The 13,264-nt window shown below is 43.3% G+C and overlaps 1 protein-coding gene across 1 annotated transcript in view; it reads left to right on the top strand.

Moving 5' to 3' along the window:
• LOC137353669 (synaptotagmin-1-like) overlaps positions 1 to 13,264 on the top strand; it is a 65,060-nt gene that overhangs the window by 33,612 nt on the left and 18,184 nt on the right. Inside the window, exons 4-6 of the mRNA XM_068020029.1 lie at positions 2,686 to 2,867; positions 6,798 to 6,911; positions 12,827 to 12,994. Of these exons, the coding sequence (XP_067876130.1) occupies positions 2,686 to 2,867; positions 6,798 to 6,911; positions 12,827 to 12,994 (464 nt within the window). The remainder of the gene's footprint in view (positions 1 to 2,685; positions 2,868 to 6,797; positions 6,912 to 12,826; positions 12,995 to 13,264) is intronic.

The following is a 13,264-nucleotide window of genomic DNA, read 5'->3' as shown; positions in this document are numbered from 1 at the left end:
ACTCCAGATGCCTTGAGGGGCATTAAGAGTTACCCAACTCATATTTGGTATAAGGGTTTTTTAAAAAAAAGATTAACTTAGAGAGACACTTTCCATCTACTTTGGCATTAAGGTGAAAAATTAATGGATAGCCTTCAGTTATTCACCCTGCACTCAGTTTGCAAGAAAAGTTATGGTATGCATATAATACACAAAAACAATGTTGGTTAGTGTCTGTGTTGACAAAGTACTGCCTATCATTCTGTGTAGCTAATGATGAACTCTGGGTGCAGGTTTGCTGGGTATTCCAGGATATATCACACAGCCCCACTGTCTGTTGTATCAAGGGAATGTAAGCAAGGGGCCATGGAGGGTGAAAGTTACACCAAGGAGATGGCTTGTGTGGCTGTGTGGCCCCCAAAATCAGCAGAAATGGTACCACTGTCAGGCAATTGATTATAACAGTTGATGGTAGGGTTGCCAATGCTCCAGGATTGTCCTGGAGTCTCCAGGATTCATCTGCAGGATGATTCATCTGTTAGGATGTCCCAGAAAAAAATCATAAGGGTGTTGAAAAAGTTATCATCTTTTCATTTTCTTTGAAGACTTTAGCTTATTACTTATAAAAATATTGGAGATGATCAAAAAAGGCTGTTTGACTTTAGAGTCAGCCATCATTCAGTTGGGTAACAAAAAAATCTCTTCACTCTTCAATTGGCTGTGGGCCACAAGAATAGACCGATCAGGTGGTCAGTGACGGAGGCGTGGCAGTGGGTCGTTGAAGGCGAGATATCGTGTGATGAAACCTCCGGGGTAATATCCAACCAGAGATCGCAACCCAAGCTGGTAGACAGGCCGCCCTACCTGTCTGATTTCGCACTTACTAGCCTCTACACATTGTCCTCAGTTATTGGGGAAGGTACAGTGACCAGGCACACAGTTGCAAACAACTGGGCATTCCAGCTGCTGTAGGATCAGCTTCAGAAGATAAACAAGCCGCCATTCACAGCACCAGGACCCTGAGGCAGTATTGTAGAGCCACTTTGCTAGGTGGTTCTCCAATGTAAACATGATATTAGTGTCACTTTGCATGATGCCAACTTGAATTCTAATCCACGCATGTTAAATCATAGTAAATACAGGTGAAGACTCACATACAGATGTGGAATTAACGTTCTTCAGGTACTCAAAACATGTTTTGTGACAAGTATTGATCTGACTCCTCTGCTTGAGGTATCAGTGAAGAGGGGTCAGTTTAGAACTGTCATTAAGAGATTGTGGAGAGAGGTTATGAGAAAGTTCATCAGACCAACAATTGTAAAAACATGGATGCTTTGCCATAGGGAGTAGTTGAGGCAGAGACCATTGCATTTATTTAGTGGATAAATATTTGAAACAGAGGAAATTACATGACTATGGGGAAAAAGCAGGGACATGGAATTTATTTTGATTGCTCCAGCAAAGTAGTGGAATTGATTTGATGGTCTCCTTCTGTGCCATAAAAGTCTGGCAATGATATATATCTTCATTTTTTTTAATCTCGCCACTACAGGACAGGGTTATTCTTTACAACTGCATTAGTTTTATAGGTTTACCAACATATACACTGCATTTCAAATGCACTTTAACAGGTGAATTGATGATCATCTAAATTGAATTTATCACTCTAGTTACAATCTCCTGGTGCTCTGGGAGGTTAGGATAAATTTGTGTCCACGACTGGTCAAAGGCAAGTTACTTGGTTCTTCTGATAACGGATCAAGCTAAGGCAGTGAGTAACTAAACCAGAAAGACCAGGAACGTCCTAGGTTTGGTTCTCTGTAGTTGAGGGCCCTTGATGCCTGTGAAAATGTAAGCCATTGAGAAGCCAATGCCTTCAGAAGAGGAAGAGGGGTTGGGATCAAATTGGCAGAAAATGGAAGGCAAGAAATTAAAGTTTCTGATTTATGACAAATTCTTAGGCAGGCTAAGTTCTTAGACTTTTGCATTGCCATAGATTAGATGGAAAAACACTGTAGATACCAGGGGAACAGGAATAGGCCATTCAGCCCATCGAGCCTGTTCTGCCAGTTAGTAAGATCATGGCTGATTTGTGACCTAACTCCCGATACCTGACTTTGCACCATATCCATTAAAACATTTGGTTAACAAAAGTCTATCAATCTCAGATTTAAAATTAACAATTGATCTACCGTCAATTGCTGTTTATGGAAGAGAGTTCCAAACTTCTACCACTCTTTGCATGTACAAGTCTTGCCAAATTTCACTCTTGAAAGGCCTAGCTCTAATTTTTAGACTATGCCCCCAGTCCTAGACTCTTCAACCAGCAGAAATAGCTTCTATTTATCTGCCAGAGGGGGAGATCAGGAGAAGTGTTTTTTACACAGTGAGTTGTTATGATCTGGAATTCACTGCCTGAAAGGGTGGTGGAAGCAGATTCAATAATAACTTTCAAAAGGGAAATGAATATGTTCTTAAAGGGGAAATAATTGAATAGCTATGAGGAAAGAACGGTGGGGGGAGGGTGGTGGAGGTGGAGGGGGAACATGGGACCAATTTGACAATTTGATAGCTCTTTCAAAGATCTGTATCTTAACTCTATTTACTTGCCATTGTTCCATGTCCCTAATAAAGATCTATGTGCAATTGCATTGCTTGCAAATGACTTTGATTTCTTCGTTTGCATTTGTGCTCCTCCTTGTGCAGTTCCACCTTGGGCTTTGGCGGCCATTATAATTGTCGTTTGCCTGCTCCTTCTGTGCTGCTGCTTCTGTGTCTGTAAGAAATGCTGCTCCAAGAAGAAGAAACAAAAGAAAGGGAAAGACAAGGGCAAAGCTCAAATCAACATGAAGGAAGTGAAGGATCTGGGAAAGAGATACATTGACAAGGTAAGTGAAGAACACAGGCTGTCGTGCTGTGTTGGAAGATTAGAAATTTAATTGTTTCTGAATCTCATGAGTTTATTATCTTAATTGCCTCAGAAAATTAAGTAAAAAGCAGAGATTCCATGACACTAAAATAAAAATTACGCATGTAAAGAAAAAAGAAAATTTGATTTGTAAATGTTTTAAATCTGAAATATAAATTCTGAAAATACACAGCAGATCCGCCAGTAGCTGTGAAGAGAAAAGACAGATTAGTATATCAGAAGCCAACAAAAGGTCTTAACCCAAAATGTCAACTGCCCTTTTCCCCTTGAGATACAGACCACCTATGTATGTTCAGCATTTTCTGCTTCTCTTTAAATCATACATAGTCTATTGGAAAGATTGGGCTGAGACAACAAAGTAAACAAGATCACAGAATCATAGAATGATACAACACAGAAGGAGGCCATTTGGTCCATCATACCTGAGCCAGATCATTGGTAGAGCAATATAATTTGATCTTTCCTCATCTCCTTGTAAATTTTTCCCTTCAAGTATTTATCCAATTCTCTTTTGAAAGTTATTATTGAATCTGTTTCCACTGTTCTATCAGGCAGTGCATTCCAAATCATAACCTCTCACGTAAAAAAAATCTTCCTCATGTCGCCTCAGGTTCCTTTGCCAATCACCTTAAATCTGTGTCCTCTGGTTATCGACCCTTCTGCCACTGGAAACAGTTTCTCCTTATTTACTCTTCCTGATTTTAAACATCTCTATCAAGTCTCCTCTTAACCTTCTCTTGTTCTATGTAGAGCAACCCCAGTTTCTCTGGTCTCTACACATAACTGAAGTTCCTGCATCCTTGGTACCATTCTAGTAAATCTCTTCTGCATCCTCTCTAAGGCCTTGATATCCTTCCTGAAATGTGTTGCTTTGAGTTGGCTACAATATTCCAGCTGAGGCCTAAGCAGTGTTTTATAAGGTTTGGCAAAATAAATGCCAAAGTCTAAATAACAAAGACTTCATGTGTAGTTCGATTACACTGAGGAATACCCATTGTCGGTGCAGATTAAGAAATATACAGGGTTCTGTTCCTTGCAGGAAAGAAATTGGAATTGAGCTTGTGGGTGAGTCATAGCATGAATGTCAGCAGAGATAAATGTTATCAGCGATCTGAGATGAACATCTGAGTATAATTTTCCAAACTTGCTATCATTTTTGATAGCACACTGCCTCATCAGAGAGCGTTTCAAAACATTTGGTGATCCATCACAGATAATTGACAGTGAGAGTTCCTCAGACCTGCCTGGGAGTCATCATAATGTATTGGGAATGTTGATTCACTGTGGCCCATACACTATTAACCATTTGGATACAAAACTATATTATCTCAAACTTCACTGCAATATATTGTAGTTCAAGGAAACGATCAAATTACTAGAGCTGTTTGAACAAACAAAGGAATTGAGAGAATCAATTTTGGATGGTCATATGTACTGGGCCAATCCCACCATTCCCACCCCACTGCCTCCATCCCATTTCCCCCAAGAGCAAACTACCTTCCTTCATTTTGGACATTACTTCTCCTGTCAGATTGGTTAAAAGGAGGGTGCTACTGTAACTTAAACTTGTTTTCTGGTCTTAATTTTTCCTCCAATTCCCCTTACCCTTGATAGCCTGAAAGTATGAACTAGAGCTCCAGTACTGTTCCACACCAAGCAATGACTATCTGGTATCTCATCCAAGTGGGCCATCTTTATTTGTGAGTGTTGGCAGGTAGTTTGACCATGGGGGCCATTAGATTGGTATCGATGTGCAGGAGGTGTAATAGAAGGTGATGAACAGTCTTTCTTTTTCATCTCTCCAGCTCAGGAATACAGAACGCAACCATAGCTCTCCCACTGACAGTCCTACTGGGATTGGCTAACATAATGCAGACCAGTCTTTGAACTAGAACACACCACCTCTGCACAATCCTCCATATTGGACACACTACTGCTGCACTATTTTTCCTCACTGTCACACAAACATTTTTCCTTATCAAGCACTTTTCTACTGTAAACTGCCACCTCTTCCCCACATCAGAATTCCAACTGCCTCACAGCTGGCACTTTATTGAACAGCCTCTGAAGCACAGATCACAAACCCAGGAATATGCTGCTGTGATCAGGGGACACTGGTGTGAAAGTGATATCTGCAACTTTTTGTCCTGGTTCAATTTATATATAGTGTATAAATGACCTGCCTGCTTTGCAAGTCAGAAAACCCTGTATGGAGATGTAACCTATACCCTGGATTCTGCATTAACTGATTTGCCAAGAATTTTGATTGCACAGGGGAATGCTGCATTGAAATTCTACACTCTGGCCCTGGAATTATCTGCTCGGATCAGGTACATGTTTACCCCAAGATCATAAGATAGGATTGAAGGAAGAAGACTCTTTCATGTTCTTTGATCCCATCCCCTCAGTATGCAATCCTGTTGTCTTCCCCGTTACAGCATCTGTTTCTTAAATGAGTCCAGTATTCTGATCTCCACCACACTTCCTGGAAACTCTCTCAACTGTTGATCACCCTCTGTAAAGAAATACTTCCTGGCATCTGTATTCATTTTGACCTTCACAATCCTGAACCTGTGTCCTTTTGGCATTACTGAACGTTTTGTTGCTGTTTTACTTTATTGCGTTAGGTATCACCCCATTGATCCAGGAATTACAAAAATTGATATAATATCTTTAAAGTAACACAAAGTATATCATAATGTTTATTTAGCAGTGCGCCGTGTTTTCACAGACAGCTGGCCAGTTCCACATTTCTACCAGTTAATTAATGAATGCTGGTGAGTGGAAACATGGCTGAGACTGGTTGGGGTATCTTTAAGCGGTAGTTTAAAATGGGTGATGGCGAGTCAGTTTTACAACTCACCTGACATAGGGAGTGATGTAAAATGCACTCTTATCTGTATTGATTCTCATTTAACATTATTGCACAGCGTCAAGATCTGTCCCCTTGTGGGCAGACTTTTGAAGTGTAAGGGGAAGAATATTGGTTAAAAACATGCATGCGCATAGGTAGACAGAAAATGGACTTGCACAGGGTAGATGGAATACATGATGCAACTGTAAGGTTTGGTGATAAAAGGAGTGTTATTCCTCATGATATTGAAGTCATTGAACTGTCCCCTACTCAAACTCATTTTTTGTTAGGATCTGTTCAATTCCTCAGCTTTCCTTCATTCTCCAATCTACAGGCATTTAAAATCTGATCTTAGTGTCACTAAATCCTGATTTGCTTCTTTTTACTTTTCGTCTTCGTGGTGCCCTTCTCTATAAGGCTGATCCTATGGGTCCACACTGCCAGACGGGAGTCTTGCCTATCCAAAGGCTCAGATTTTTTTAATTCATTCGTGGGATTTGAGTGTCACTGGCAAGACCAGATTGGAAATTCCATTGTGCATTCATTTTACTGGTTGGAAAATCTTGCCTGCGGGGATTGGTCCTTTATCTAAGCTTCCCAATTAAAAGTGGCGAGTGAGAGGTTGTGATAATGAAGGGATGGTATGTTCAGCTCCTGTGACTATTTATTTAGAGATACAGCACTGAAACAGGCCCTTCAGCCCACCGAGTCTGTGCCGACCATCAACCACCCATTTATACTAATCCTACATTCCTACCACATCCCCACCTGTCTCTATATTCCCCTACCACCTAACTATACTAGGGGCAATTTATAATGGCCAATTTACCTATCAACCTGCAAGTCTTTGGCTGCAGGAGGAAACTGGAGCACCCGGCGGAAACCCACACAGGCACAGGGAGAAATTGCAAACTCTGCACAGGCAGTACCCAAAATCGAACCCGGGTCGCTAGAGCTGTGAGGCTGCGGTGCTAACCACTGTGCCACCCATGACAATGCATGAATTTTAATTGTCTTTCTACTTTGGGATTTAAGGTACAGCCGGATGTGGAAGATCTGGATCCCAGTTTACTTGGGGATGAAAAGAAAGAAGAGGAGAAGCTTGGAAAACTGCAATATTCCCTGGATTACGACTTCCAGAGTGGGCAGGTTTGTGTCTCAATTCACTTTGCATAACAGGACTGATGTGTTTAGACTATCTCATAGTGTGAACTAACAGTTAGGGTGGAATTAATCCCAATTATATTCCCTTTGCACCTGCCATTTCTTCACATTTGTCTTATGCCTGTTTACCCAGTTACATTCACGTTGTGAGTAAAAAGAAAACTTTCTTAATCCCAGCTGTAATTGGAGTTCTTCGATTCACCAGGGGCCAGACTCCAGCAGGTGTCAGGATCCACACACACACAGAATTCTTGGTCTTGGCCAGATCATATTGAACTGAAGCTCTCCCAGCCTGGAGAGAAAGGAATTCAGAAGGTTAGTTATCCTGGCCGCTCTCACAGGCCTGACAGCAATGAGCTAAAGTGCAGAGCTGTCAAGTCATCTGCAGCTATCTTGTCCAAGGGGCACTGTGGCCATAGTGGTTATGGTACTAGACTAGCAAATGAGAGGATATGAGTTCAAGTCCCATCATAAAAGTTGTGGAATTGAATATCATTACTCCTGCTACTTTGTGGGCTTGAATCAGTAAGATAAATGACAATGAAAGCTACCGGATTATCCTAATGTCCTTCAAAGAAGAGAATTTTTCCTCCCCCAACTTATTGTGGCCTACAGATGATTCCAGTCCCACACTATGCGAGGAATTTTAACTCATCAGGGTGGATGGGTTTCTGTGCTGTCATGTCGGGAAGCTGCCAATTTTTGCCTTTAACCTGAGCACATTCTGCAGCACCGGGAAACCCCCATGAGATAGGCGGGTCTGCTATTTAAATATGTAAAATGATCATTAGCTGATCTTTTAACCTGGGATTCTGAATTTAACAGTGTGTGCACAGATTTTTCAGTCTTCCTGGAACTTGCCAGGGAAAACATGGTGACAGGACAGCAGGATTTGACTGCAGGCTTAGCAATTGACAAGCAAAGAATGCTTTAAATTCTGAGGTCTGACACCTGCTTCTTTGCCTAAGTGATAGGCTTTTTCACAGGACTTGTTCTGGGAACATGCTTTCACTGCTTTGGAGGTGATTTCCAATACACTGGAGGTCATTTCTACTACCTTGGATGTTTTTGGTTTTGATCTGCACTTCCCAGCTGCGAGCCTTCAGATCAGCATGGGAGCTGCACAAGCAGCTCTACTGTGGACCTCAGATGAGGCACAAGAGGAACAGGAGCAGCACCAGCAAGAGATGCAGCAGCCTCAGCCACCTGATGCTCCACAGGACTAAGGGGATGAGCATGGAGCTCCAGCTCACAGGAGATGATACCACCAACACAGGGCATGCAGACAGAGGATAAGCTTCCTGAACATGATTGAGCACCAGTACCTCAGGAGGCACAGACTTTCCCATCAGGTGGTTGCTGACATTTTCAGCCTCCTGGAAGGAGACCTCTTTCCAAGTGGACCAGGTTGGCACACGCTGCCAGTGATGGTCAAGGTCACCACAGCCCTGAATTTCTTTGCTCCTTCCAGCAACCTGCAGGTGATATTTGTCGAATCTCGCAATCCATTGCTCACAAGTGAATGTCACAGGTGACGGATGCCAGCTTTACCAGGGGCCAGCACTTATGTGCACGTCACTACTAATGAGGCCAGTCAGAATGAGTAGATACTTGCATTTTCTGCTGTGGCCAGATTCCCAGAGGTCTAGGAAGTCATAGACTGCACCCATGTGGCAATCAAGCTGCCCCAGATCACCCAGGAGTGATTTCAAATGGAATTTCACTCCATCAATGTTCAGCTGGTCTGTAACCACTAAAAGAGCATCATGCAGGTCTGTTTAAGATTCTCAGTGAGCTTTCATTGATGTGTTCATCCTGCATCAGTCAACTCCTCCAGAAATATTCACACTTCAAAGCAGAGTCAGCAGTTGGCTCCTTGGAGACAATGGCTAGCCTCTAAAGACATGGCCGATGACTCCTGGGAGGAGCCTAAACACTGACATCCAGGAAAGGTACAACAGAAGCCACATGAGCACAAGAATTGTAACTGAGCAAGCAATCGAGATGTTGAAGATGCGATTCAAGTGCCTGAACAGATCTGGGACACACTTTTTTATGCACCAGCCAGGGTTCCCAGAATGGTAGTATACTGCTGCGTCTTGCACAACATTCCACAGCGAGGACTGGAGCTCCAGTAGAAGGAAGGTAATGAGCACTCTGCATCTTTAGATAAGGAGGAGCAACAGGAGGAGGAGGAGCCTGATCTGGTGAGGGTGCCTGCAGCCACACACACAGCTGCCAGAGATGCCCGGGATGGTGTGATTCAGGCACACTTCAGTTAATGTGAGGCAGTGCAGCCATTTGGCACACCAATTCTGAACCTATGGCTTACCCCCAGCACAAAGCAGTCCCACAATCAACAATTCATCGCTCTCACTCATTGCTTGACTTTAACTCTTGGCTTACCATTCTTCACAAGGCAGAAGGCCACTGGGCAAATGGCAGGCATAAATGGGAAAGATGGGATAATGGAGCGGTGAAATAAATTTTATGGTTCATAAACATGGAACAAGAATATGACAGTATAACGCTGTGTTAAATACACAAGTGAATACCTTTGTGCAAGTACAAATCCTTTCTCTTCCTTTTTCAACTACTTCCACCTGGTGCTATTCCTGTAGCTTCAGCAGAGCTGGAGGCAGGCTGCTGATCTCCTTGCTCTGACTGCTCAGGTGCTTTTGGTCAACATCCTGAGTTTTGGCACCTGAGCGAAGATGGAAGGACAACATTTGTGTAGGATCACTGAGAGATGGGTATGACTTTGCAATAAGATGAAGGTGATTGTTAGTGGTGGCTGGTCAAATGGGGATGTGAAGAGATACCTCAACAGTGAAGGCTGGTTGCACCTCAGAGGTGTGCTGGTATGAGAAGTGATGTGCTGGAGAAGGCTTGGGAAAGCATAATGAAGGGGCTTATTATTGAATGTGCCATGCTGGTAATCTTTCCTGCCCTGAACAGGCCATTAAACCTCTTGCGGCACTGTATCCAGTAGTGAGGCGCCACATTCCTGCTGTTGACCTCCTCTGCCACTAGTAGCTATGCAGGCTTATTTTTGATGGCTGCCTTCATACTCTTCGTTGCAGAAAACAGAATATTCCTGTACCCCTTACAACCTATAGCGTTATCTCCAGGGATGCATCGCTGAAGCCTGGTGCTGCCTTGCCACTTTGAGCCTCCATCTGTTCAGGTTCTGGCTCTATCAATACACTCCAATACTTCAAGTCTGATCCTTGCAGCCTTCCTTTAACTAGTGGAGCTGAAAGAGATTAATATGGGTCATTATCATGCCCGCTCACTCTAATTAGTCAAGAAACCTGGAAGTCAGATGGTAATGCAGTGTCTGGTTTAATAAACCACTGATAAACGCATTGCTGAAATTTCTGGGTTCCCAACAAGCTGTTGGCCTCCCACGAGCAGATCTAAGAGTTAAAATTCAGCCCTATGTGTTTGATTCTTGATGCACTTTGAAGTGGCTTCGCAAGCTACTCAGTTGTCAGGAATACTAGGGATGGACAAAAATGCACAAAAGAGTGAAAAGAGTAACACCTACTTTTGGTATTTGAATGTGTAAGTGACTCGCATCACAGAATTGAACAACTGCTGATATTATGTCCTTTGGTAGCTCTGTTGGCCTCCAGCACTTTCCAGTCTTTGTCTCTGAGCTAACACAGTAATTGCTGACAAGGTTTTCAACTGGGGAGGTATTGCAGCCAAACTCGACCCTTTCCTCACCCGTTGTCCACACATGCACACTTTACAGCAAGTCATTGAATAGAGATCAGGCGTCAGTTTTCCTCACCCTGGCCCAGGACCATTGAGGCGAATTACAAAGAACAAAGAACAAAGATAATTACAGCACAGGAACAGGCCCTTCGGCCCTCCAAGCCTGCGCCGATCCAGATCCTCTCTCTAAACATGTCGCCTATTTTCTAAGGTTCTGTATCTCTTTTCTTCCTGCCCATTCATGTATCTGTCTAGATACATCTTAAAAGACTCCATCGTGCCCGCATCTACCACCTCCGCTGGCAATGCGTTCCACGTGCCCACCACCCTCTGCGTAAAGAACTTTCCACGCATATCCCCCCCTAAACTTTTCCCCTTTCACTTTGAACTCGTGTCCTCTAGTAATTGAAACCCCCACTCTGGGAAAAAGCCTCTTGCTATCCACCCTATCTATACCTCTCATGATTTTGTACACCTCAATCAGGTCCCCCCTCAACCTCCGTCTTTCTAATGAAAATAATCCTAATCTGCTCAACCTCTCTTCATAGCTAGCGCCCTCCATACCAGGCAACATCCTGGTGAACCTCCTCTGCACCCTCTCCAAAGCATCCACATCCTTTTGATAATGTGGCGACCAGAACTGTACGCAGTATTCCAAATGTGGCCGAACCAAAGTCCTATACAACTGTAACATGACCTGCCAACTCTTGTACTCAATGCCCCGTCCGATGAAGGAAAGCATGCCGTATGCCTTCTTGACCACTCTATTTACCTGCGTTGCCACCTTCAGGGAACAGTGGACCTGAACACCCAAATCTCTCTGGACATCAATTTTCCCCAGGACTTTTCCATTTACTGTATAGTTCACTCTTGAATTGGATCTTCCAAAATGCATCACCTCGCATTTGCCCTGATTGAACTCCATCTGCCATTTCTCTGCCCAACTCTCCAATCTATCTATATTCTGCTGTATTCTCTGACAGTCCCCTTCACTATCTGCTACTCCACCAATCTTAGTGTCGTCTGCAAACTTGCTAATCAGTCCACCTATACTTTCCTCCAAATCATTAATGTATATCACAAACAACAGTGGTCCCAGCACGGATCCCTGTGGAACACCACTGGTCACACGTCTCCATTTTGAGAAACTCCCTTCCACTGCTACTCTCTGTCTCCTGTTGCCCAGCCAGTTCTTTATCCATCTAGCTAGTACACCTTGGACCCCAAGCGCCTTCACTTTCTCCATCAGCCTGCCATGGGGAACCTGATCAAACGCCTTACTGAAGTCCATGTATATGACATCGACAGCCCTTCCCTCATCAATCAACTTTGTCACTTCCTCAAAGAATTCTATTAAGTTGGTAAGACATGACCTTCCCTGCACAAAACCATGTTGCCTATCACTGATGAGCCCATTTTCTTCCAAATGGGAATAGATCCTATCCCTCAGTATCTTCTCCAGCAGCTTCCCTACCACTGACGTCAGGCTCACCGGTCTATAATTACCTGGATTATCCCTGCTACCCTTCTTAAACAAGGGGACAACATTAGCAATTCTCCAGTCCTCCGGGACCTCACCCGTGTTTAAGGATGCTGCAAAGATATCTGTTAAGGCCCCAGCTATTTCCTCTCTCGCTTCCCTCAGTAACCTGGGATAGATCCCATCCGGACCTGGGGACTTGTCCACCTTAATGCCCTTTAGAATACCCAACACTTCCTCCCTCCTTATGCCGACTTGACCTAGAGTAATCAAACATCTGTTCCTAACCTCAACATCCGTCATGTCCCTCTCCTCGGTGAATACCGATGCAAAGTACTCGTTTAGAATCTCACCCATTTTCTCTGAGTCCAAGCATAACATTCCTCCTTTGTCCTTTAGTGGGCCAATCCTTTCTCTAGTTATCCTCTTTCTCCTTATATATGAATAAAAGGCTTTGGGATTTTCCTTAACCCTCTACTGCCACCTTGGCCAAGATCAGCTAATTCAGTACAGGCCAGAAATCAGGCATCACACCAAGTCCATATGGTTCAGTTACCCACTGGTTTTGCCAAAAGAGCTGCCGAGAGATTGTCTTGTTAGCAAACAGCTGCTCTGCCTGTCCAGGGCTCATAGGCATTATAATTGGAGCTCTATGATTGTTTATTTTATGCTAATAGTTTGTTCTGTGTGATTTCAGCTCATTGTCGGGATTATCCAGGCAGCTGAACTGGCTGCCTTGGATATTGGTGGAACATCTGATCCCTATGTGAAAGTCTACCTCCTGCCAGATAAGAAGAAAAAATTTGAGACCAAAGTTCATCGCAAGACTCTCAACCCCACTTTTAATGAATCCTTTACCTTTAAGGTAGAAACCTGAAAAGACAACTAATGGTTAAACTTCTGATTTTTATGTGGTTGCTATTGAGATATGGTGACTAGATTTTATTCGGCACTATCGGTGTTCTACTTGTTACCATGACAGTGTCTTCACACCAGGATTTCAGTTTAAGTGTAATGGTAGGCGTGTGAAATTTTCACACCATGTTCACATTGTGAAAAACATCAAGCAGTATGATTACATATTTCGTCTTTCCAAACTTGTTGCATTGCATTTGCAGAGTGAATATGTTGTTAT

Source organism: Heterodontus francisci, chromosome 41, assembly GCF_036365525.1.
Source record: "Heterodontus francisci isolate sHetFra1 chromosome 41, sHetFra1.hap1, whole genome shotgun sequence".
Classification (NCBI taxonomy): Eukaryota; Metazoa; Chordata; class Chondrichthyes; order Heterodontiformes; family Heterodontidae; genus Heterodontus; species Heterodontus francisci.
Note: the sequence above shows the minus strand (reverse complement) of the source record. Positions and strands in the feature narration are given on the sequence as shown.